At 42.4% G+C, this 26,470-nt stretch overlaps 2 protein-coding genes across 2 annotated transcripts; one reads left to right on the plus strand and one right to left on the minus strand.

Moving 5' to 3' along the window:
• Positions 1 to 177: 177 nt before the first annotated feature.
• Positions 178 to 12,619, minus strand: LOC130071009 (butyrophilin-like protein 2; the record flags this gene model as incomplete). The annotated part of the gene is made up of 9 exons (XM_056235614.1): positions 12,488 to 12,619; positions 12,046 to 12,390; positions 11,600 to 11,956; positions 2,018 to 2,122; positions 1,770 to 1,865; positions 1,569 to 1,661; positions 1,106 to 1,180; positions 445 to 558; positions 178 to 234 (listed from the first exon to the last, which is right to left on the minus strand). Coding segments are annotated over exons 1-9 (1,294 nt in total), but the record flags the coding sequence as incomplete, so codon positions are not given.
• A 12,448-nt stretch (positions 12,620 to 25,067) lies between these two features.
• On the plus strand, positions 25,068 to 25,850 carry LOC130070981 (gap junction alpha-1 protein-like). The gene has a single exon (XM_056235585.1). It carries the CDS (start codon positions 25,068 to 25,070, stop codon positions 25,848 to 25,850), a length of 783 nt encoding a protein of 260 aa, XP_056091560.1.
• Positions 25,851 to 26,470: the final 620 nt, after the last annotated feature.

The following is a 26,470-nucleotide window of genomic DNA, read 5'->3' on the forward strand; positions in this document are numbered from 1 at the left end:
TATTTTGGATTATTCTTTTCTTCCAACACTCAGTAACACACAGTCTATATTAAACTATATTTGTGACTATGTAAAATGCTGTATTGAGCACATGATCAGCAAAGTTTTTTTTAGAGCTAATAGTATTTTGCAACTCTAATAACTCATATTGGGGTAAAACAATAAGAATGTGTTCACCTCGAGTTTGCCTGAGTGAGGAAGCCCGCTCCTGACTGCGTAGCCTTCTGAAGTCCACTAAAACACAAACATTACACAGTTAGGTCAAAAAGTTGAAAACTTGGCACTTATGTATTTGATTTTCATTTTTGGCAATTGTAGAATAAATGGAAAATAAATGTATATGAACAAAACCATTGGTAATGAACTTATTAACCTAATAAATCTGTGCTTATATATACTTAGCCTGCCGCCTTAACAAAGTAAGGAATCAAATCAGGAACTTACTTCGGCTCAGGATGAGACACAACAGCACAACACCTCCAAAACATAGTCCAGAAACTACACGACGTCCAATGCCTGTATCATGTGCACTCTTTCTCCAGACATATGTAAAAAGAACTAGAGGAATAGATAAAAATGAAAAAGTTACACAAGATAAATGATGTCCTGAGCAAGAACAGAACATATCTAAAGATGTGGAGAACTGGACAGTGTTTGTCAAACAAACACACTTAAATGAGGCCATAACATCACATGATCATGATCTTTTAGAAAAGGCAACAGTACATGCAGTAAATACCTATAAAAATCTGTAATTGTATTATTTTGTAATGAACAATATTTCAAACATTTTAAACCCATAGTTTCTGTTGCACTAAAGCAGCATGCAGGAAATGTTTATACTTGACAGATATCACTGAAATAGATGTTCTGAGAAATCAAAAAAGAAAGTAATCCTGGGATAGACACTATCTGTATTTTAATCATTTTGAGTATTCAGGTTTGGACGATTGGATTTTAGAAAAAGAGAGGGTGGAGTGAGATTTAATGGCTGAATTCTGGCCAAGTCTATTGAAGTTAGCAAAACAGGTAATATTTCATAAAGCACTATTAATTTCAGAATAATGAGCATGACCTCTGATGTGAAACATTAGGATTTACTCACCTGAATAAACAACGACTGTGAAAACAGTAAATTCACTTGTTATTCTGAAAAACCTGATCCATGTTTTAATGTTGTCTGTAGACAGAAAGGGTTGAACAAATCAAATCAGGTCATTATAGAATATTATTACATATCCGTTACATTGCTTGTACTTTACATTTAAGCAGTTTTATAGTTTGAGTAGGACAAAGTGTATTTTTCACCAAACACTACAAATTTCTTGACACAATCAATACATGCCAAGAATACAGTTAGAAAATAATCTAAAGGGAAAAAATGAGGCTTGAGTTTGTGGTCTTAAATCATTTCATACTTTCATACTATTGACAATTTAATGTATTTAACCGGAATAGAATTAATCAATATTGTCATGCTAAGTCTTAATATGTTGCCATCAATTTGCATTTACTGATCCCCTTAACAATAATAATAATAATAATAAAAACTTGAAATCCTAACATACCTTTGAGATACTTTAAATAAGACAAAGCCCAAATCAACATGACAGGCCTCAGAATAAACAGAGCGCAGCAAGTGACGGTCTCATGGATAAATCCTGGAACAGAATATACATTGACGGGTGTTAAACAATATCAATCAAATAAAACATTTTAAGTCCCATCACAACACAATTACAATACAATATGCCACATGCTCAACTCACCTTCAGTGAGACCCCAGAGGATGAAGGCGAAGAACATACAGACATTTGGACAAAAGACCAGAGAAAGCTGAAGATTCCAGATTGTTCTGCTGTTGACTGGAAAGAAGATGAAGAATAGTCACAGTTAAACGAGTGAAACTCTGTGACAGTTAATCCCAAGATTAATTCAGTTAATTAATACAGGTTTATTAATACAAGATTAATACAGTTAATCACATGAAATAAAAAGATTTTCCTTCCAAACACACCTGTGTTTTTTGATCTGCAATATATCAGACAGCAGAGCAGAAGTACAGCTCCAAATCCAGCAACGAAACAGAAAACCAACACAGTTATGTGCCAAGAAGAGAAACCTGTGAAACACAGACATCCGTCATAATGTATAACTGCACTGAATCAATTAGCTATAAATAGTCATTATAAAGGAATAATTATGAAGAATTTGCAATTAAAGTATTTTAAGGAATGCTTAGGTATTTCCTAAGAAATCCTTTTTGCAAGCACTTATTCACATGAAGGGCCAGATTTACTAACCCTCTTTTGGGGGTCAAAAGACTTTGTGGATGGGCGCTATAGCGAGCAGGCAATGGAGTAGGTAGCAAGTTTAGAGAGCTCTGCACAAAATTATATTGTTTACCCTTGTAAATGGTACTTTGGTCGACTGTGTGATACAAAAAGACTAAGATTGTCCTGCATTTTTGAAGATGATTTATTCCCTGACAAACGTAAATGGTGAGCAACCTGCGTAAATACAAATACACGGGCAAGGCCTCTGCTAACAAGACGAGCACCGACACACCTAGCGTTAGCAACGAAGCTAACACGACACCCGAGACGGCTGAACAAGCTCAACAAACTGGAGAACAGATTGAAATGACGACGGAGATGAAGGAAGAGTTATTGTCCTCTATAAAAATGGAGATGACCACGCTTTTCCAAACCGAGTTACAGTCAATCATGGCTAAAGAGTTTGATGGAGTTAGATCAGAGCTACAAGCAGTTAGACAGGAGATAACAACACGTCAGCTTTTCGGTCAGACCTGGAAGTGATTAAAACAACTGTGTCGGACATGGAAAGAGGACTCTCAGGGTGCTCGGATGATATCACAGAGCTACAAAACTCTGTGCGCAAGCTGGAGGAAAATGTTCAAAATTTACAGGAGAAATGTTTGGACATGGAAGGTTGAATGCGGAGGTCAAATATCCGTATTATGAATGTAGCTGAGGAAGATGGCTCCAGCATCCCTACTTCTGTTTCAAGGCTGATTAAAAAAGTCCTTAAAATGGATAAAGACGTGCTGATTGACAGATCCCACCGCACTTTACAGGCGAAACCAACGGATGGATGGCAAACCAAGAGCGATTATAGCTAAATTACACCACCATCAAGATTGTGTCGAAATCCTCCGCCTCGCACAGAAATCTGGCCCGCTACAACATAACGGCTCAACCATACTCATCTTTCCTGATTATCCACCGAGTGTAGCCCGTGCCAGGTCGGCGTTTAATGAGGTCCGTAAACTACTTTGAGGATGAGAGGGGGTCCGCTATGGTCTCCTACATCCAGCCCGATTTCGGATTACGTATAACGGGACGGATAAGCAGTTTCAAGACGCAGCGGAGGCCATGGCATATGTTAAGGACAACATTCTGCGTGAGGTGGCTTAGTTTCGCTTTTTTATTTTTCCTTTTTGGTCTCTATTGTCAGCAGACTGTTTTTTTTTGGTGAGTGCACGAACTTAAGTTTGGTAAACAATAATGCAAAATACAGCAATGAGGTTAGTTGATATTGGTCTACAGTTAAGTTAATTTCTTTTTTAGGCCTTTTTTCAGTCTTAAGGTCTGCTAGAAGATAAAAAGCACCACACTGTAAAAAATTGCCCTGTAAAATAACGGTAATCTACTGGCAGCTGTGGTTTCCAGCAATGTACTGTTAATTTACAGCCTTTTACCGTTAATTTACAGCTCTCCTTTTTTACAGTCTGTTACCGTAAAAATACCATTGCAGGTGACTCATATGGAAAACCGATTGCTTTAAACAGTTCGAGTTCAAAAACTAGTATTTATACTGATAGTACCGTAAAATTCCTTCATTAGAGTCCACTGAAAATGAATATCTCTATATAAAACTGCAAACACCTAATATGTAATAGTGAATTAATTAAAAACATGATTTTAACTTTGCAAAGTCTTTTTAAAGTCTTTGCAGTTTATATAGCAAACATTAGCATACATTGTGCTAAAGTACTTAGCAAGGAGATTGTCACTGTATCAGCAACTACACAGTTACTGCTTTTACATAAAGCAACAGGCAGCATAACATCAGTGTTTCTCTGCTCATCTTTGACTGAAGCACAGGCTCTACTCTCCAGCACAATGGTGACCCACAAAACTCAATTAAACTAACAGATTTCTCCTGTATCATCCTGTGCAAAATACATAAAACACTTCAGTTTAATATTTACTCTACTTATCAGTTATTGACTTCGCATAACTTTTTTTCTATGAACTTTCACTTATATTTCAGTGAAATTAACTTCTTTTGTTTAATACATCTAACTGTAACATTTTACAGAATATTACCGTTTTTCCTTGATTTTACGGTAATCTACTGGCAGCTGGGTTGCCAGTAAGTTGCTGTTTTTCTACAGTTTTATGCCGTAAATTAATTTACAGTTGATTACCGTTAAAATACGCTTCACTCTGTTTTTTTTTTATCTGACACATTTAACCCTTTCAACCCCACTGCAAAATCTTCAGTTTTAAATTGTTTCCACACTACAGAGTGTTGGAGTAACACTGAAGCAGTGTTGAAGTTAATTATATAATTCAGTGATTAATCAACTGATGATTGAGCATTAGTGATGAACACCTGATGTTAACAATCAGAATCACTGAAGGACAGAGGAACAACAAGAAGATAAAAAAGCGAAACACAAGAACTGCAACTGACTTCAGATCTCAGCAGAGGAGGATTAAACAAATCCCAAAAATAGCATTACCAGCTTCACTTATTACTAACCAGAATGACTTTATTTTTTTCATACGTCTACATAAATTCCTATTGAGAATTAACAGAGGTTTAGAATGTTGTTTTCTTTCATTTGACGTTACCATTATGAAGATCAGTGTTTGCTTTGGTTGGGCTCTTGACCCTTGACTAACATTAGCTTTACTTTGCCTGCTCTAACTGTGTGTTTTTAAGACACATTTGTTGTGGCAAAAACAAACCCATCAAAAATGAGATCAGGTGTTGATGATTATGATGTCATTATATAATGTTTGGATCACCAATCTCAGCCTGTGTCTATTCCTTATCAATAATGTGTAGATTATTTTACTAGACTGTGAAACTACAGCAAAAGATCAAGCAGTGCTGCGTAATCAGTTATGAATAGGGCTGGGCGATATATCGCACGATATTATTATGCGCGTCTCTTCAGTAAAGCCGGTTCTTTGATTAGTAGTAAATCACCTTCACCTGCTTTCAGATGGAAGATATGATGCAGATATGAGTGTTAAATTAACACTGAAGAGTGTTAAAGTTAATGAGATAATTAAGTGATTAATTTAGTGATCATTGAGCATTATTGAAGACACCTGATGATAACAAGCAGAATCACTGAAGGAGAAAATCTAAAATTGTAAGCCACCGTTATGGCGATCAGTGTTTGCTTTAGTTGGGCTTGATCCTTATACTTTAAGTTTAAATTTTGTTTGTTTGCTGTTATTGATTTATTACAGTCAAATGAACAAAGACAAGTGTGATCTGAAAGTGTTGGTTATGTTTTGACATAATCATGCTGTGATCTGAAAAATGAAATTCATTCAGATGATCTTGTTTAACTTGATAGCAACAGTTTAGTGGTCCTACAGCATATGATAATTGTATGTTTCTTATAATCCAAACCATTTAAAAAAAGTTGTTCTGATCAAATCACTTTCACTTTCACTTGCGTTTATTTAGAAACACAGACATCAATAATCAGCCTGTGAATCTCAACCGTGGTGACAATAATAATCCTTGTTGCCACCAATCACAACTCATTAATGGCTCCCATCATGCATTGCGGTATGAATAAATTATGATCTGAATTGTCTATGTAATTTACTTTTCCTAATTGAATATTCTGCTCATCACCATTGTTGAGATGCATTGACTGAATCGTGATATCTGTGTGTGCCTAAAACAAAGATTTTTTTTTTTTACAACTTTTAAGAAATCCCTTATATTATATCACAAATTCTTGATATTTATGCAGAATCTCAGTTATGCTGTAACCAACAGCATAAATCACAAACAAATAGCTCAAATGATAAATGTCATAATATAATCAATACCATTAGATCATTGTTTTTCTTTGTTCATCTTGCAGGTATAGCTCGGATACAACAGCCGAACAAAATCTAAAGTTATGAATATAAGGGTCAAGAGCCCAACTAAAGCAAACACTCATCTCCATAATGGTGACCTGAAATTCCAGTTTTCTCCTTCAGTGATTCTGCTTTAGGTGTCTTCAATAATGCTCAATCATCACTCAATTAATCACTTAAATATCTCCTTAACTTTAATACTCTTGAGTGTGGACTCATACACTCACAGGTGTGATCATTTAACACTGGAGTTTTTGCTGTGTACAAAGAGCCGTAGTTAACTGACAAGCTGAGCCATATCGCATTAAATATCGCTGGCGATACGTCCGCGATATTAGTGCGATTTGGCTCAGCTTGTCAGTTAACTACGGCTCTTTGTAGTAAATGCCGCTCCATCTGAAAGCAGGTGAAGTCGATTTACTACTAATCAAGGAACCGGCTTTACTGACGAGATGCCCATAACAATATCGTGCGATATATCGCCCAGCCCTAGTTATGAAGGATTTTTAAACTCATCATTCAATAAAAAATTTTGAACTATGGCTTTACTTCGACACACACTAACATCAAGAATCAGCCAATGAATCTCAGAAATGGTGACAATCAACAAAAAAGATAACATTAAATTTAAACATCCCCAAATACGCAACTAAAAGTCAACACAAAACCAAAAGCAAAAATAAAAGCAAAAAGTAAAAAATTTAAGCGAAGAACCAGACAATTCAGCTGCATAATTTATTCATGCTGCAATGCATGCTGGGAGTCATGGCTTTTTTTTGGGTACCCAACATGCATTGCAGCATAAAACTTATGATTGTCACCATTGTTGAGATTCATACGCCAGTTCTTGATGCCTGTGTGTCTGGCTGATCAAGAAGTTCAAAATGTTCTGAGTATATCCTTTTTAAAATCATTAATATTTTCTGGACGTCAAATCCCCGATAGATCTCAATCTGTAAAATCACAATGGCAACAAAATCAAAACTACAAAACATCAACCATTTAACAACTTTAGGCAGCAAATGAGATCAGTGAATTGGGCTGTTACATGATGATTGTGACTATTAACAAACAGCCATTGTCATCTTGTTTGCTTCAGCTTTGAGCCATTACTAATGTATTTTAAAAAGTCACAGCTACAGCAGCCAAAGAAAAACTAATGTTCAAAAGTCAAGGGTCAAGAGCCCAACTACAGCAATCACTGATCACCATTACGGTAACATCAAATGAAAATATAATGACGTCTAAACCTCTGTCACCTTTTAATAAGACCTTCTGTAGAAGTCTGACAGAAATAAAGTCTGTCTGGTTAGTATTAAGTGAAGCTGGTAATGCTGTTTGTGGAGTTGTTTAATCCTCTGCTGAGATCTTTTGCTAAGATTTAATGTCTTTTATCTTGATTTCATCTTTTTTTCTGTTCTTCTTGTTCCTCTTTCCTTCAGTGATTCTGATTGTTAACAGCAGGTGTTCATCAGGGTCTCAATTAACTTAGAGAAAATTTACTGAATTATTCCCTCAGTCAATTGGACTATATTAGTGAACTAATGTAGGGAATAGTGAATGAGGGTATAGGGTGTGATTGGGAACACAGCCTCTGAGTGTCGACTTTAAGCGCTGGTAATTCACAGTATATTCCTGTAGGCTACTTTCTCGAAAATGACAAATATCACCACGAATGCATTTTTTCTACGGTATATTACTGTTTTAATGGAAAACAGCATGTTACTGTAAAATTTGGCTGTTTTTTTACAGCAATTTTTTACAGTGCACTCTTCCTTTATTTTTCTATTTAATTAGAAATATTGGGGTTATATTAAAATATTTTGTTAACATGGCTGTGCAGAGCAAGCTGCAGAGCTAGAGTTCTTTAAAAAGCACTTTATGTGTGGATTTGTTATCTGCGAGGGGTTATTTTTTCACCATGTTCTAGTTGGTGAACGGGGAAGTTACTGTTGCACTAAATTGATTGCTCCTATTTTTTGTTTTGCTAACTCTGGTTTAGTGTAGGGACTCTCTTCTGTTTACGTGGCACAAATGTTACGCAGGCTGGATCCGTACTACTACAATTTATAAATACTTAACACTAATATAAATGAACGCTCACACTGATGTATCAGGTACTTGCCAGATACACTTTGTTAGTTGGAATGTTAAATCTCTAAATCACCGGTGAAACGCCGAAAAGTAGGCACACCGCGGAACTTTTGGCCACTAGTGGCGCTCGACCTGTAACTTTCACGTCTAGCGTCCCTAGAGGCCACAAGCTCCGCAGCACTGTCGCAAAAGTCAACAAACAGTCAACCGGTCAGCCTCCCGTGTCTTTAGATTGTGTGTGCTTGCAGTGTTTGAGGCGGGGGGCGCGCCGATCGCGGCGGGCAGCCTGGCCGCGCTCCATTCCCTTATAGCAGTCTGCTGAGAGAGAGCCAGTGGGGCGAGCTCCGTGGGGCTTAACATGTCTGTGAGTGAATGTGGGCACGGGACAGCGGGCACATTTACTGCACTGAAAACACCGTCGGCCTAAGCTGACTGTATGTGTGTTAATAAATCGATTATCTTTTTGTTGATAATAGTTTACTTTCATTAGTCAGTAAATGTGAATGCCAGGCAATAGTGATATCAGACCACGCACCACTGTTAATTACTTTAAACTTGCCTACGACAGTGGATATCGGCCGTGGCGATACATTAGCCTACTTCTCACGGATACTGAGTTTGGTAAATTTATTTCTAAGGAAATACATGAGTTTTTAGAGCATAACCGGACCCCAGGGGTGTCCTACTGTCTAATTTGGGAAAGGTAAAAGCCTATCTCAGCAGCCAAATCATATCGTATAGTGCCCGTGTAAATAAAAAACAACAGGAAAGGCTTAAAAAGATAGAAAGTGATATCCTGCAAATCGATGGGGTTCTCTCACACTCGCCATAAGTTGATTTATTTAAGGAACGATTGGCTCTTCAGACAGAATTAAATCTGTTATCTACGAAACTTATTGAGAACCTTTTGAATAAATCCAGACACAAGTCTTATGAACACGGCGAACAAATAGGGAAAATCTTAGCTCATCAACTACGGCAACAAAGTGTCGACCAGTCAATCCTCGAAATTATTGATGAACACGACAAAAAATGTGCTGATCCATTAGAGATTAATAATAGGTTTATGGAGTATTATTCAAAATTATATACATCTGAATCCAGTAGAAATGAGGCTTTGGTGTCAAATTCATTTCATGGATTATGTTTTATATTCCTCTCCTGTAGCAGCAATTTGGACAAACAATAACATATCATCCTTTTTCCAATTAGGCCGCGGTACTAGGCAGGGTTGCCCATTATCCCCCTCATTATTTGCACTGATGATTGAGCCCCTGGCAGTGGCAATACGGTCCGATAATACTATTAAAGGCATACTGAGGGGTGAATCCGAACATAAAGTGTCCCTTTATGCGGATGATACCCTCTTGTTTGTGTCTGAGCCACTTAAGACCCTGCCTCGTCTACTGTCATTACTTGGTAGTTTTGGGAAAATATCAGGATATAAAATAAACATGCAAAAAAGTGAACTTATGCCGATTAACACTGCAGCCAGACTTATCACATTTAACTCCTTACCATTTAAATTGAGTAAAGATAAATTTAAGTATTTAGGTATATGGGTTACTAATAATTACAAGAACCTCTATAAAACAAATTGTATTCCATTGATATATTCTATAAAACAAGATTTTGAGCGTTGGGGTACATTACCGCTATCACTAGGAGGCAGGATAAACACCGTCAAGATGAATATCCTACCTAGATTTCTATATCTGTTCCAGTGTATCCCGATATTTTTAACCAAATCGTTTTTCCTACTGATAGACAAGCTGATATCAGCTTTTATATGGAATGGGAAAAATGCATGCATCCGTAAAAGTGCTCTGCAGCGCACCGAGAGCATGGAGGACTATCATTACCCACTTTTCAGTGATATTATTGGGCAGCCAATGCTCGTTCTATGTTATATTGGTTTAATTTGCATGCTGGTGGTCCTAAGTGTCTGTCCCTTGAGAATTTGTCATGCCATCCTGCTTCTTTGCATGTATTGCTCTGCCCAAGGGCCGTCATTCAAATTCAACGCTAGCCGACAGAGTCTGGCATGGCATAATTGAAAAGTGTTTTCTTTCTCTCGGGGGGGGGGGGCTCAGCCGCATCGAACTTCCACTGTAAACACATGTATGATGCAAAAAACGAAACCATCAAGCGAAATACCGGAGTGAACATGGCTGACCGAGTTTTGCTGCCTCCTTAACCTGATCCTCCATGAGTGCAACCAAGGTGGACACAATCACAACTATCGCCTTACCGGCCTTTGGCCTCCCCAGTTTCTCGCTGACGATCGGTCATAGTTGATAAATTAAACTTTTCCCAAAACCTGTCGGGAGTAGGGCCACAACATCACCTCCATTCAAAATGTTTAACAAACACTCTTCTTGTTCGGCTTCAGTTTGCAAATGCCGGGAATATTCTCCACAACAGAGCGAATTGCATCCCGTGTCTCCATGTCCGGGGTCAATCTTAAACTCGGTGCTTAGCATTTACATCACGGCTCTCAGCCCGCCTTCTGTTCGTTGATTGGCCGGCTGTTTTCAGGCCGGAGGAAAACTGAAACAATGTGAAAAAACTGACATGTCGATGTCTCAGACTGAGTACAGAAGCGAACTGAAATTGAGCGGAAGTACGAAGTCTGACGTAGTCAGGCTAATTCAACACTGCATGTGGGCCAGATCAGTATTCCACAAGTGCCAGATGTGGGCCGGATCTGGGCTGAAACAGTGTTGCTATGTGGGTAGCGAGTTAAGGTCTTTTGCCTTTATAGGGCAGATATGTAACAAGGACACTGTAAAATAAAGTTACCACACAAAGTACAACCTCTTCAGTTTCCAGTAGAAATATCTAAACATTCTAAAATATGTTTATTTTATAGGCGAAACTGCATAAATGAGTTTTGTTTAAAACAATAAAAAAACATTTGGCAATAGAAATGAATGAAAACAATTCTTCTCTGAAAATGTTTTATAGATGAAAAGTTTTCCAATTTGTAAAACCATGCGTATGCCAGAACCTGCTCAAAATCCCCTTTAGAAATGCTAATCAGCGGAAAATTCTGTTTGCATGAATCCTCACCTCGTCTCCTCCCCAAAATAACAAAAATATGGAGCTTACAACGCCTAGTTTTACTATGAATGCCGCATAACTTTACACTCATATTGACGCTTTTATGGCATTGCTAATGCTATCTCACACTAATTTACCCTGTTAAATTAAATCTGGTCCCAAATGTATAAAAAGGTAGATACTTTTCACACCAAGTGTAAATAGCTAAAGTACCATCTTGTTTACACAATAGCCTTTGAGGAAGGTTGGCTAGTGTTAACAGACTGCATTATTTATTTTGCCATGTTTTGTCGACTCACCCAGTTGCTCCAGTACCACAGTTGTATTGGCTGAAAGTACTCCAGCAAACACTTGACAGATGTAAACTCCTTTGTCCTCAGTTCTGACACTCTTCAGTCTGAGAGAGAAGTTTCCTTTGGGGATTTCATCAGTGAAGAACTCAACTCGGTCTCTGTATTGCTCATCTGATGAATCTGGAAAAGCTTCATTGTTCTGGTAAAGCAGAACCTGAATATCTTCATCTTCATCTGTTTTCCTCCATGAAATCTCTTCAATGTGTTCAGGTTTGATGTGAGAGTCGACAGAGCAGTTCAGAGTGACATCCTCACCATCATATGCAGATATGGAGCGACTCGATCCTGATACCAGCAGACGCTCTGAAAGAATAATGGTTTAACATACACATAAATACAAAAAATGGCATTTGATTGAAATTTTCAACAGAATTCAAGTGGCTTTCACTCACCAACATCTTTTATTTGAACCACAGTCTCTCCAGAATCCTGCTGACTGTAAACTTTACATGTGTAATTTCCCTGATCTTCAGCAGTCAGATTGTCCAGACGGATGGAGAAGATTCCTTGTTGAATCTGATCAGTAAAGAAATGAGCTCTATCCTGATAATCCTGCTGCTGGACCTCTGCTCGACTCTCACCATCTTGATACAGATGAACCAGAGTCTCTGAGTCTGTTCTTCCCCATTGCACCTCCAGACCCTTCACTGGTAAAGGTTTATCAACATAACAGGGCAAAATCACTGAAGATCCCAGGGGAGCAACCAGAGGACCAGATGGACCGTGCACAGTGAAGCCTATAGAGAAATAAAAGAGAAACTGATAGCTTTAATAAATGAGAAAGACAAACTCGATGGCTATTTCCGCGTTTCAACATAAAGTGATAATACGAACCATCAGCGAATACCAGGAGTATTGCTACTACAACAATAAACCTAATGTACATGGTTTACACAAAAAAGAGCTATAATAAAATCATAATTTTATCATGAACATAAGAGTTTTTGTCCGCGGTCTTTCACACGAGGCCTCGTCTTAACTATCGCTTTCGCTTTCAGCTTACTTTCGCTTTCTTAAAGTATGCGCGCGACGCGTCAGACCTGCTCTAATCCAAAGACAAGCGTCACTTCTGTTGGCTCTTTAGCGCGCTTTCTGTTGTTATACTTGAACAATAACAACTAGCTTACTACATTACACACAAACAAAAAAGAAATGGTAGGCTAATATGAATGAATGCGTGTTTAAAAGACACAGCGAAGTTCCTCTTGTTGTTTCTGTATATTCAGCTTTCAAATTTAGACGTCGATATTTTACAAACATAAAAACTTTGTAGGGGTGGATTAGTGTAAAGTGGGATACTGACTAAACCGGGACACCTATGAACTCATGAAGTTTTTTTAACATTACAATTGCTTAATGCATGCTTTTGTATGTCCTATATTCCATACAATTTAATAACAGTTTTTGAGACATTCCATGTTCCAAAGTTTAATTAATTTTAGTCTTTGACTTGCATTATTGTTGCTGACAAAAATCTTACATATTTGTAATAAATCATTTAAATATGATTTCTGTGTTATATATTTGTATTTAACTTTCCACATGTGAACATGAAGGCTATACTAGTTTTTTTTTTTTTTTTTTGCCAAACTGATAAAGATAGCAAACACTCTGTAGGCCTAGTATTTTACCAAACTAAACATGGGTATCCACATTTAACCAGGAGTGTTTTTTGCAAGTTTGCATTGTAAAAATTAAACAATTTCTAACCCAAAACATAGTTTCCCAGATTTCAGCACAAGCAAATCAACAATTAACTGCATAAAGCTGAATATTCGCATTTTATGAATATAGCATTTTAAACCATTTGTTTAAATATATATTTTTTAATAGTTTGGTATTTGTTTTGCTAAAATAGCAGCAGACACTTTTCTTCAAAGTGACTTTATAAGCAATGTCTGTTACAACACGAGCAGTTCATCACAATCTCTTTGTCAAAACTCATGTAATGATTTTTTTTTTTAAATACTAGACGTAACAACGTTATTATGAGATTGTTTGAACCTTGTGTAGAGTTTTTTATTATTATTAAATAAATTTGCGACGCTGGGGGGCAGCATAAACACATTTACTCTTCAGTCTCTTTAAAGAGTAGTCCCAGACTAAAATCCTTTATTGAGCTGTTTTAGCTCAAAGCTACTTGCACTGGCATATCTTAAAATGTGTCAGTGTCGCTGTTTTGTCTCAAGATCAAACCAGATAAAAAAATTAATTAAAAAACACTCCTGCAACCTCTTGATGTAAATAGTCTACGGTCAAGTCAAGTCAAGTCATCTTCATTTATAGCGCTTTTAACAATGTAGATTGTTCCAAAGCTGCTTCAGTGATAAGGAAACGTCTCGGTTACGGATGTAACCCTCGTTCCCTGAGTAGGGAACGGAGACGTTACGTCGGATGACGGAGAATGGGGGTTTCGCCAGAAAGCCAATCCTCTTCGAGTATTAAAAAACGAGCCAATGGCAAAGAAATGCCATGGGTCTGCGGAATTTGCATAATGTATCTCCGCCTCACTGCGTGAGTATTTAAGGAGAAACACCTGCAACAGCAGATCATGTCTTCGCTGAGGAGCCGAGACTGAACTCAGGCGTCTCCGTTCCCTACTCAGGGAACGAGGGTTACATCCGTAACCGAGACGTTCCCTTTCGTAGTCACTCCGAGTTACGTCGGATGACGGAGAATGGGGGTCCCCGTGTAATCACGCCACCTTCACAGCTGTCTTCCAGTGCCCTGCGAAGTCTGACCTCCCTGTCGTGATATAGGCACGGACGAAGGAGTCCTACTAACACAGGAATACCAAGGTACACTGGGAAGCATATCTCGGGGGAGATATGCCGCAGCATGCCTACCCATAGGGAGGACTTAAGAATACACATATGGCCCAAGGGGGCTACATATGGAGGAACACTGGAGTGACCAGCCCGTAGGGTGGCATCTACTTTCAACTCCAGGAGTGGCAGGTGACATGCCGAGGGAAAGACACATGCTCAAAGAGGCTTACAGTGGAAAATACACATGTGGGGGTTACTCAGAGGAGGAACCATGCCCACGGAGGCACCTAGCCGACGCACAGGCAATAGACACTGGCGCCAGCGTCAACAGTGCTGGAGGAACTCAGGGCTTCATAGGGGAAGGCTCATCTGAGGAAATATCGCACGTATCCAGTCCGTGGAGTGGAATGGCGAGCAAGCGAGACACTTAACAGCTCCCATGTTAGCTTGAAAAAGACAGTACATGGGCGGAGACTGGCTCCACTCGGAGATTGTAGAATCTGGCGAATGTGTTAGGTGTCGCCCAGCCTGCAGCTCTGCAGATGTCTGTTAGCGAGGCGCCACGCGCTAAAGCCCAAGAGGACGCCACACTCCGGGTGGAGTGGGCGGTCACACCAAGGGGGCATGGTCGACCTTGCTGCTGGTATGCTAAAGCAATGGCGTCCACTATCCAGTGAGACAACCTTTGTTTGGAGAGAGCCTTTCCCTTCAGCTTCCCACCATAACAGACAAAGAGCTGGTCTGAGGTCCTGAAACACTGCGTCCTGTCTACGTAAGCACGGAGTGCGCGTACTGGACAGAGCAGTGCCAAGGCTGGGTCTGCCTCCTCCCGGGGCAGCGCTTGCAGGTTCACCACCTGGTCCCGGAAGGGAGTGGTGGGAACCTTGGGCACATATCCGGGCCGGGGTCTCAGGATCACGTGAGAGAGGCCGGGCCCGAACTCCAGGCACGCTTCGTCAACGGAGAATGCGTGCAGGTCCCCTACCCTCTTGATGGAGGCCAGTGCAACCAGGAGCGCTGTCTTCATTGACAGGATCTTAAGCTCAGCTGATTGCAGAGGCTCAAAGGGAGCCCTCTGCAGGGCACTTAAGACCACTGAGAGGTCCCAAGAGGGAACGAGAGGAGGGCGAGGAGGATTCAGTCTCCTCGCTCCTCTCAGGAACCTGAGGATCAGGTCGTGCTTTCCAAGAGACTTACCTTCAGCTGCTTCGTGATATGCGGCGATAGCGGCCACATACACCTTCAGGGTGGAGGGAGACAGCCTTCGCTCCAACCCGTCTTGCAGGAAGGAAAGCACAACGCTGATCGAGCATCTCCTGGGGTCTTCTCGGCGAGAAGAGCACCAGTTAACGAAGAGGTTCCACTTCAACGCATAGACATGTCTCGTGGACGATGCTCTAGCGGAAGTGATGGTAGCCGCCACCGCTGGTGGCAGGGTACTCAAACCTGCCTCGTCCCGTCCAGGAGCCACACGTGGAGTCTCCAAAGATCGGGACGAGGGTGCCATAGGGTGCCCCGTCTCTGAGAAAGGAGGTCCTTCCTCAGAGGATTTGGCCAAGGAGGTGCTGTCGCGAGGAGTACCAGTTCGGAGAACCAGGTCTTGGTGGGCCAGTATGGGGCGACCAATATGACCTGCTCCTCGTCCTCCTTGATCTTGCACAGAGTACGTGCGAGAAGGCTCACTGGGGGAAACGCATACTTGCGTAGGCCCTGCGGCCAGCTGTGCGCCAGTGCATCCGTGCCGAGCGTGCCCTCGGTCAGGGAGTAATACAGGGCGCAATGGGATGAGTCGAGGGAGGCAAACAGATCTATCTGTGCGTCCCCGAACTGGTCCCATATCAGCTGGACCGACTGGGGATGGAGTCTCCATTCGCCAGAGGTTGGCCGGAGCCGTGACAGCTCGTCGGCTGCAAGGTTCCGCACTCCTGGAATGTAAATAGCACGAAGGGACCTCAGGTGCTTCTGACTCCATAAGAGGAGGTGGCGTGCGAGTTGCGACATACGGCGAGAGCGTAGACCACCCTGACGGTTGATGTACGCTACAGTCGCGGTATTGTCCGAGCGGACAAGTACGTGTTGACCCAGGAGCAACGCGTGGAAGCGGTGCAGGGCAAGGCGTACTGCCAGCAACTCGAGGCAATTGACATGCATGAGGCGCTGGGGTCCTGTCCAGGAGCCCGCGGCTGCATGTCCATTGCACATGGCGCCCCAGCCCGTGGCAGAGGCATCTGTGGAGACGACAACATGCCTGGAAACTCGTTCTAGGGGAACTCCGGCCCGTAGAAAGCTGAGGTTCCGCCACGGGGTGAAGGTCTGACGGCAGGTCGGAGTTATTGGAACTCTGAGCGTACCGCGATGCCATGCCCACCTCGGGACCCGATCGCGAAGCCACAGCTGAAGCGGTCTCATATGAAGCAATCCGAGTGGCGTTGCCGCGGCTGCGGACGCCATATGCCCCAGGAGCCTCTGTAAAAGTTTCAGTGGGACCGCACTCTTGCCCTCGAACTGTCGAAGACAAGTCAGCAGTGAGTGTGCGCGCTCGCTCGTAAGCTGCGCGGACATGGCGACCGAGTCTATCTCCATACCGAGAAAAGAGATCCTCTGCACGGGGCAAAGTTTGCTCTTCTCCCAGTTGACCCGAAGGCCCAGACGGGCTAGGTGCCGGAGCACAAGGTCTCTGTGTTCGCAAACCTGATCTCGAGAGTGAGCTAATATTAGCCAGTCGTCGAGATAATTCAGGATGCGAACCCCGTGTTCGCGTAGGGGAACAAGGGCTGCCTCGACGACCTTCGTAAAGACGCGAGGAGACAGAGCCAACCCGAATGGGAGGACCGCGTACTGGTATGCCTGCCCCTCGAAAGCAAACCGAAGAAACGGTCTGTGTCGAGGTAAAATGGAGACATGAAAGTAGGCGTCCTTCAGGTCTATCGCTGCAAACCAATCCTGTGGCCGCACGCATTCGAAAATGCGTTTGGCCGTGAGCATCTTGAACGGCAGCCTGTGAAGGGAGCGGTTCAGGACGCGCAAGTCCAGGATTGGCCGTAACCCACCGGTTTTCTTGGGGACAATGAAGTAGGGGCTGTAGAACCCTGACCTCATCTCGGCTGGAGGGACAGCCTCGATTGCACCCTTCGCCAGCAGGGTAGCAACCTCCGCTCTCATGATCGGGGCATTGCCACCGACCATAGTAAAGCGGACTCCCCTGAAGCGGGGAGGAGACCGTGCGAACTGAATCGCATAGCCGAGCCTGATAGTTCGGGCGACCCAACGGGACAGATTGGGGAGCTCTAACCAAGCCCCCAAAAACTGATCCAGCGGAATCATCCGAGCCACAGGCGTCCCCCCGGAGGGGCAGCGAGGCGGAGTGACCGGCACAGGCAAGGGTGGCATAGCGGCCCTGAGCGTGTGCACAGCCAAGCTCCGCGCCCTGACAGAGGAGACCAGGGAAGGACCAGCGTTCCACGGAGGTCTGCTCTGCCAGGGGTCTGGCGATAGAGGGGGATGAGAGTGGTGTGGTCCGGGGACGGCACGCACTGTCATCCTCGCCCTCAGAGACAGAGGAGGACGAGAGTGGCGAGGCACGGGGGCGTCGCGCACTGTCATCCGGCTCTGTGTGCTCAGTGATGGACATTTCGGTTCTTTCTTTAACCACATTAGGGTGCTGCCCACCCGTGGGTGAGCAGCGGGGAGTGGAGAACAAAAGATTCTCCCCCGGCCCTCCACCGGGGGAAGGAGGGGGCCTGCAACCGCCTCCTGTGAAAAAACAGACACCATCACGCCGCTTGGCCTGGCGTTTAGCGGGGCGCGGGGCCTGAGGGGGCTGGGACGCCTTCCTGCGGCTTCCTCCACGACGCGGCCCGGGTGAAGGCTGCTGCTGGGGCCGTGCGGGAGGGGCGGGAGCCGCGGGAGGGCGCCCTCGGCGGCGAGCAGGCTGAGGCATCTGTGCCGACGGCTGGGTGGAGGCAGCAGCTGGCCGTCGGGGCAGAATGTGTTTTATCGCCTCAGACTGCTTCTGTGCGGTCGAAAACTGCTGGGCGAAGTCTTCAACCGCTCCGCCGAAGAGGCCGGCCTGGGATATGGGAGCATCGAGCAGACGAGTCCGCTCAACGTCCCGCATATCGGCCAGGTTCAGCCATAGGTGACGCTCCTGGACCACATTAGTGGCCATCACCTGACCCAGGGAGCGTGAGGCCACTTTCGTCGCCCGGAGAGCGAGGTCAGTGGCGGCACGCAGTTCGTCGAACGTCCCTGGGTCAGTCCCGCCCTCGTGCATGTTTCTGAGCAGCTGGGCCTGGTAGACCTGCAAGGTGCTCATCGCATGCAGGGCAGCAGCCGCCTGTCCTGCAGCTCTGTGAGACCTCGCCACCATTGATGACGAGAATCTACAGGCCTTGGACGGGTGCTTAGGATTACCACGAGAGGATGCGCTCTGAGGACACAGTTGCATCGCAACAGAGCGCTCCACCGGGGGAATCCCAGTGTACCCATGGGCAGCTGCGCCATCGAGGGGAGGAAAGGCGGAGAAAGCTGACGAGCGTTCACGGGAGGTCAAAGGAGCCTTCCATGATCTCGACAGCTCCTCATGCAGCTCCGGGAAGAAAGGAATTGGGGTTGGCTGAGGCCGTGAGGCGGCAGCCGCACCCAAAAACCAATCGTCCAGCCGCGAGCGCTCGGGGCAGGGCGGAGGGTTCCACTCTAGCCCGATGCTCACGGCTGCCCGGGACAGCATGGCTGTCATCTCAGGATCCGACACGGGCAACGCTGGGACTCCCGAAGGAGGCAACGCAGCCGCATCCTCACTTCCTGAAGACTCAAGCCCACCTTGTGATGCCGCGATCGACATCGCGTCATCCTCTGGAGCGCCGAATGAAACACGCGGGGCTTCCGAAGAAGAGCCCGCCTGAATCACCGCGGCACTCGCGGGTTGCAACACAGCGGAGGGGGGCGTGGTCCGAGGACGCATCGTCGGATTGCTCCACACCGTCACCCTCAGATCACCCTGTCCCCCAGCCGAACTACCACCTCTCGTGGAGGAAGCAGAACGGGTGGTGGACGCGGGGACTCTCACTAAAAGATCATTGAGTCTTAATCTTAGTGTTGCGATGGCCATGTTCCAACAGAAGGAACATGAGTCATCCACGAGCGCTGCTTTAGCGTGATCAAAGCCCAGACACACAAAGCAGCGCTCGTGCCCATCAGAAGATGACAAATATCGACCGCAACCAGAAGAACACGGGCGAGACATCTTTAAAAAGACGTGCCACGTGCAGCTCTTTTAGGAGAGGAAAAACTTTGCAATGCTGAGGCGACCAGGGAGAAAACACAAAGTCAGGCAGACCACTGCACAGATCGCAGGCAATGTGAAGACTCGCTGGGTACCGCCGTCACACCAACACTGGAGAGTTCGCTCGTCTCGAAGAGGTGAGTCACTTGTAAACTCAGTTGTGGCTGTGGAGTGAAGAGGTTCTCTTGGCTCCGAAGCGAAAACATGATCTGCTGTTGCAGGTGTTTCTCCTTAAATACTCACGCAGTGAGGCGGAGATACAAGGGCGTAGGTTTAGGGGGGGACGCTAGGTACTAGTCCCAATCAATATTTTGAGATGACAAATTTGTCCCCACCAATATTTAGCAAGCTCCTTTGAACTGCTATTTTGATATATGCGCTGCATTTGGATCTTTGCGCTGCTATTTGGATCGATTCCAACGGCCAGGACGACGACAGTACAAGATACGCCGTAATTTGATTGGCGGCGGGGTATCTGACAGGCAGGCTACACGCGCGGGCCGGGACTACTTTTTATGCTTGCACTCACTGGCAGCGAGCGGGTGGTGTGTGTGCGTGTGTGTGCGCGTGACGACGCCGACGGTAAGTTACCAGGGCTCTCTGCCTGCCATATACAAAGGCCAGAGTAAAGCATTTTAATATTCCGTTTTTTTGTCCCTTTTTGTATTTTGTAGACCAGCTATGTCACCCAAGAATAAGAAAAGGGACATACGAAGCTTTTTCATAAAGCAGAGTGTAAGTAGGCACAAATAACTAGCCACACAAATAGTGACTGACCAGGCTTTCAAATGCAGATTCTACTGTGGAAAATAGTATTAACTGGTGATCCTGGTTACCCAGGATATTGTTACAGTTAAACCTAGCTTCTGCAATCTTTCAAGGTTAGGAGCATTAGGGTGTGCAGCACGGATAGACTCATAGAAGTCGCGCTATCATGATAGAATGCTACGTTAGCAAGTCACTGAATGTTAATAAGCCTACCTTAACTTAGAATCTTGCAGTCATAAACAGTGGATCATCTGAGACATTTTTCGTTTCTACATTCTGTTTATGTAATGTATTTGTGAGTGTAGCCTAAGTTACTTGCTAGACACATGTGCTGGAAAAACATGTTGGCAATGTTAAAAAGGCAAAAGTTAACACTGTTGGTTATTCAAATATAATGAATCATTATTTGATTGATAATATCCAAATAACAATATCTGGTAGGAGGGTTAAACTTGCTAGCCAGGATAGACTACAAAATTAATTAACCATTTTGTATGCAGGGAAGACAGCATCAAACCACAACAGATTTACATTAATTTAGCAGACACTTTTTATCCAAAGCGACTTACAATTGAGAACAATAGAAGCAGTAAACCTAGGATAACAATATGCAAGTTTTATGACCCTTCCCAGTTTAATCTAATGTACTTTTTTTTAAGAATAGAATATATCAATAGAATTTGATATAGAATAGAAGATACAATTTTAGTATTAATAGAATACTGTAATAATGGATAATAATAATAATGGATTTGTTAATCCACAAAACCATGTCACCTTCATATTTAAATTGCTTTGAAATATAAACATGATGTGTTGAATGCTATGACATGTGCGTATCACACATGTGTATCACCCAGGTATTAACGTGAGTGTGAGTATGAGTATTTGTTAGAGGTACTGGAGGGTAAAAAGTGTTTATAATAGAAAAAGGTTATTATATTTATTTATTTAGATTTGTTTTGCTCCACAAGTTCTGAAAGTACTTCCTTGTGACAGTATTTTTTGTTAGTGTAAATACTAATGTACATAATAATTTATGTTAAATAAAATGTTTGGTTGTTCAGCATTACACAGTCTCAGGTTTTTATTGTTTGAGAGTGTATTTTTGAGATTATACAGTTATATTAGCTCTTTATTGACAGTATACAGGATGGTGTCGGGGTCAGGATACAATATAATGAGATGAAGTAGATTCACTTATGTGATATTCTGTATTGCCAGCAGTCTGAAATGACAAAGGACATCGCCATTAAAGCACTGTTACTTATCTTACAACAAAATAATTCCTGGGGGGGGGGGGGGGGGGTTTGTCCCCACCAAAGCTGAGACCAAACCTACGCCCATGCGGAGATACATTATGCAAATTCCGCAGACCCATGGCATTTCTTTGCCATTGGCTCGTTTTTTAATACTCGAAGAGGATTGGCTTTCTGGCGAAACCCCCATTCTCCGTCATCCGACGTAACTCGGAGTGACTACGAAAGGGAACAGAGATTGTTTTGGCTTTATGACAGTTCTAGATTAAAGTTATTTTCCAGTTAAAAGGGTGAGGGGGGCACAAACTAACACATGGCTAGTCACATGATTTAAAATGTTCCACAACATGACGAAGTGTATTTGCCACATCAACACTATACATAGAAAAAATTGCGGCAAAATTACAAGATCCTTAGAAGATATCACTGAACATTTATTTAACCATAAAGCAAAAGTAAATTTCTTACTTATGGTAATTTTTCATCTCTGTTTTTTTTTTTTTTTAATTAGACAAATCTGATATTATTTTAATCTTAAATCTGTTATTTAACAGTTGATATTGTTCTTTAATGCTTCGCTAACTAGCAGACAACACTAGCCAGGTTTAAATCCCAGTTGCACAGGTGGGGAATGTTGTAACACTGCGTTACAATGTGCCCATATTATAACTATGGTATTCTATTATGAATTCTATTGAGAAACCATGAGAAAAAGGTGAATAAAGACTGAGTGTCAGAAATTATTCAGATGTTCAGAAATTATGAATTAGTATTATGTTTTGAACTATGCTGTATAGCTGTGTTTTGTGGTCTGTTTGTTGTCAAACTCAAAAATTACATTTATTTTAAATTATTAAAAATATATATTTAATAAAAAAATATTGACAAAATATTTTAGTTTGTCTTGTATATATGTTATGTGGACATGTTACAATGTATGGAGCATGTTGTCACATTTTACTTCCATTCTTTCGGGGGGAAAACAAGAAAAAAGCACACACTGCTGAATGAACAAAAACACATAATTGTACTAGACTTGTGAAATGAATGTGGTAAAAAAGAAACTCACTGAACCCCAAGTGGATTTACACAAACTGAAAAAATCAAAGTGTTAGGTTGTGCCCCGCTCTCCCACATCCCATTAAGTCCCGTATTAGTCTAGGCTATAGGTGGCCGCGACAAAAATAAAGGTTTTAAAGGTCGTTGGTCTGAGCCCTGCCACAGCACCACAAACAAAAAAACTATCTATTAAAAAAATTAAAAAACAAAACAAATAATAAAATAAATCCTTACAAGGAAGTAATGGCTTCAGGAAGAGGAAATGCCAAAATAAACAAAAAGGTAAAACACCTGGGGGAGTAAACCTGAATGAATTCAATGTCTGGATGCCAATTCAGTGAAAATGATTCTTCATTCTTCTCCCAAACATTCCTTAACAGTTTGAGCCCGATGAATCGTGACATTGTCCTTCTGGAATATGGCCATGATGTGTCTTCCATGGATGTTTAAGAAATGAAAAGCTACACACTGCATAATTTAGGGTCAAAAGAACTGATACATATAACATAAACATATAACATGCTAGAAACATAATAATCACAGCAATAATGACCCAGTCATTAAGCATTTGCCTAAATCCAAACTTTTCTTCTGCGACTTTTCTTCTTCTTTTTTTTTTAGCCGGGCAGTGTATTATAACTCAGAAACAAAGAAAAGAAAAGAAATGTCCCCTTTTCAGGATACTGTATTATAAAGATTATTTTGTAAAATCCAAATAAGATTTACAGATCTTTATTAGGAAGCATTTAAACAATGTGTTTCATGCTTTTCGATGAACCATAAATGATTATTGCACCTAACGCAACTGAATATTTCTTCAAGTGCCTCCATACTTGAAAAACTGCAGAAAAGTACTTTTTAAACAGGAAATAAAGGGAATATTTACGTACATATATACAGTGGGTCTATTCGCACGGGATTAGTATTACCTGAGGTCATTTTTCCGGACCTTATTTCAGAAGGTAAGTCAATCTTTACTGACATTGTCCGTGATGATTACTGAGATGGCACATTCGGACGGGACTAAAATCACTGAGAAGCTCTGGTAATAATAACTTGACTCCACCTCTCCATGTTAAACGAATCCAGTCCGAATAGGGCTAGTTACAATAACACTAAAGAGACATTTCTACTGACTCTGGAAAAACTCCAGGATAAGATGTCCAGCGTCTCTGATCCCCTGATTGATCATGCCATTGACCTGTTTCAGGAGGCTTGAGGACTGCACATGTGAACAGAGCAATAAACTGCAATGCCTGTAATGTAAAAGGCATAAGGCAATGTTACATGGAGACAGTCAGGACAGCAGATCGTCCTTGATATGCCAAACCACATGTGACCATATGTACCCCCAGATGTGTTCGAGAACTTGCAAGTGCCTTGGTGGAAAGGTGGAGTAATCAAACTTAATACTATACACTAAATAGAGCGACTTAGACAATTTCATAAGGTTTTGCTCTACTAAGTTGAAGAAGCTTGTAGAGAAAGAAAGTGATTGAGCAGGACCTAAAAACTCTTAGTTATGACAGTCATGCGAGTCTACAAATTTTGTGCATGCATGTGGTTTCTACTTTCATACCTCCGAGTGTCTTATAAGGAGGGAATGTTTGACAGCTGTGCTTCAGTTTACTCAGTCACTTTGCTTTGGATTTGGTGACTGGTCTTCAGGAGTAATGGAGTAAGTCCCTACAGGCCTCTCCTCATTTTACTTCTCTCCAGGTAAGCTTTATAAAAAGTCTTGCAACTTTTTTCCAAATTGGCAGTAATATAAGAACTGGAAGAACTGACATTTGCTAAATAAATAAATCAATAATGGTCTGCGTCAATCAATGTCATACCTGCGTACCATGTTTTCCTCATGTTAAAGAGGCGTTTATCAGAGGTCAACTCACTTTCTGTAAAAAGTGTCATGATAGCATTTGCTTGAGAATCTTTATGCTATAAAGCAAAAGAGAGAAACTCCTAAACCCTAACAGCAAGTACGATTTACTTTAAAGCGGTCATATGATGTTGATTTAAACGTGTTTACAATTTATGGTTACAAACTAAGACAAACAGTATTTTTTCAACATTAGTGGAACATTTTCATTGATGTCATAAACGATGAAGTTAATGGGGAGGAAAAAAATATTGGTTTGATATTTTCTTACCTAATTGGAATTGCAATGGAAATAATGCAATTTTTAAATGTCAGTTAAGTGTCCAAATACTTTTTTGGGGGTTCACTGTATATATTACATCTCAGCTTTCTATTTTTTAGCAAGAACTCCCTCAGGATGGGTGAGTGGGGTACATTGGTAAAACTTCTTGAGAGTGTGCATGACCACTCCACAGCTGTAGGGAAGGCCTGGCTCTCTGTGCTCGTCATCTTCCGGATCATACTTCTGGGGACAGCAGTGGAGTCTGCTTGGAATGATGAGCAGACGGCTTTTAAGTGCAATACCCAGCAGCCTGGTTGTGAAAATGTCTGCTATGACAAATCCTTCCCCATCTCACATGTGCGATTATGGGTGCTTCAGATTATCTGTGTGTCCACTCCTACGATTCTGTACCTGGCCCATGTGATCTACACGATCCGTCGAGAGGAGAAGACCAGAGAGGCTGATGGTGGCAACACAAATCAAGGCTCAGAGACCCGCAAGAAGAAGAAGATGAAGAAGGGTGCCATCCTGTACACCTACATCATTAGCATATTGAGCAAGTCTATCTTTGAGGTGGTCTTCCTGGTCCTCCAGTGGTACATTTATGGCTTCAGCCTGTCTGCTGTGTACACCTGCGAGCGTTGGCCTTGCCCCCATCGGGTGGACTGTTTCCTCTCTCGACCCACGGAGAAGACTGTCTTTATTCTCATCATGCTGGTGGTTTCTCTGGTCTCACTTGTGCTTAACGTCATAGAGCTCTTCTGTGAGCTATACAAACAGAAGTCCCACACTGAGCATCAGTCTTCAGAAGAACACCAGGCCTATGAGCAGTCTTCAGCACTGGAAGAACACCAGGCCGATGAGCAGTCGAGGCACATGAGCAATCGACAGGGTTGGGAACTAACAAAATACATGTAACTACAATTATAAATTTAAAGTACAAAATACATTTCTGAAAAAAGAGCTCATCACAGCACCAACTTTAGCACTCTTCGATCCAAGCTAGGAAATCAGAGTCGCAGCAGATGCATCGTCCTTTGGTCTGGACACAAAACATCTGGATGACTTACCACCAAAGCTACAACGCTTGAGAATGAGACTTATGAGATATTCCTACGAGATTAGCCATGTTCCAGGGTAACAGTTCACAACTCAAGACACACTATCAAGGATGCCCTACATGAGCGATCTAACGGTCGCTGACTCAACTGAAGACATGGAAGAGTCAAATATTTATCTCGCTCAAATGGAGAAAAGCTTCCCCGCTTCAAAGAGCTGCCTGGAAACTTTCTACAGGAGTTAAAGAAAGACCCTGTATGCCGCCAGTTTCATGAGCATGGATGGCGAGAACGGTGTAGGCCAACAACAGATTCAGACCTTTCTGCTTGGAGAGAGACATGATTTCCATCCTCGACGGACTATAAAACATGTTGTAAAGCTTCTTTTTTTTTCATTTTTGAATTTATAACAAGCACAAGATTTGATGTTTACGGCTGTTGAGAATGGAGACAAAGATCATTGAATAGAGGCTTGAATTT

This window comes from Rhinichthys klamathensis, unplaced genomic scaffold (genome assembly GCF_029890125.1).
Source record: "Rhinichthys klamathensis goyatoka isolate OS25496 unplaced genomic scaffold, OSU_Roscu_1.1 h1tg000423l_1, whole genome shotgun sequence".
Taxonomy (NCBI): Eukaryota; Metazoa; Chordata; class Actinopteri; order Cypriniformes; family Leuciscidae; genus Rhinichthys; species Rhinichthys klamathensis.

What these genes read in the sequence shown, in the direction of transcription:
- LOC130070981 (XM_056235585.1), top strand. Translation starts at nt 25,068, where the DNA reads ATGGGTGAGTGGGGTACATTGGTAAAACTTCTTGAGAGTGTGCATGAC.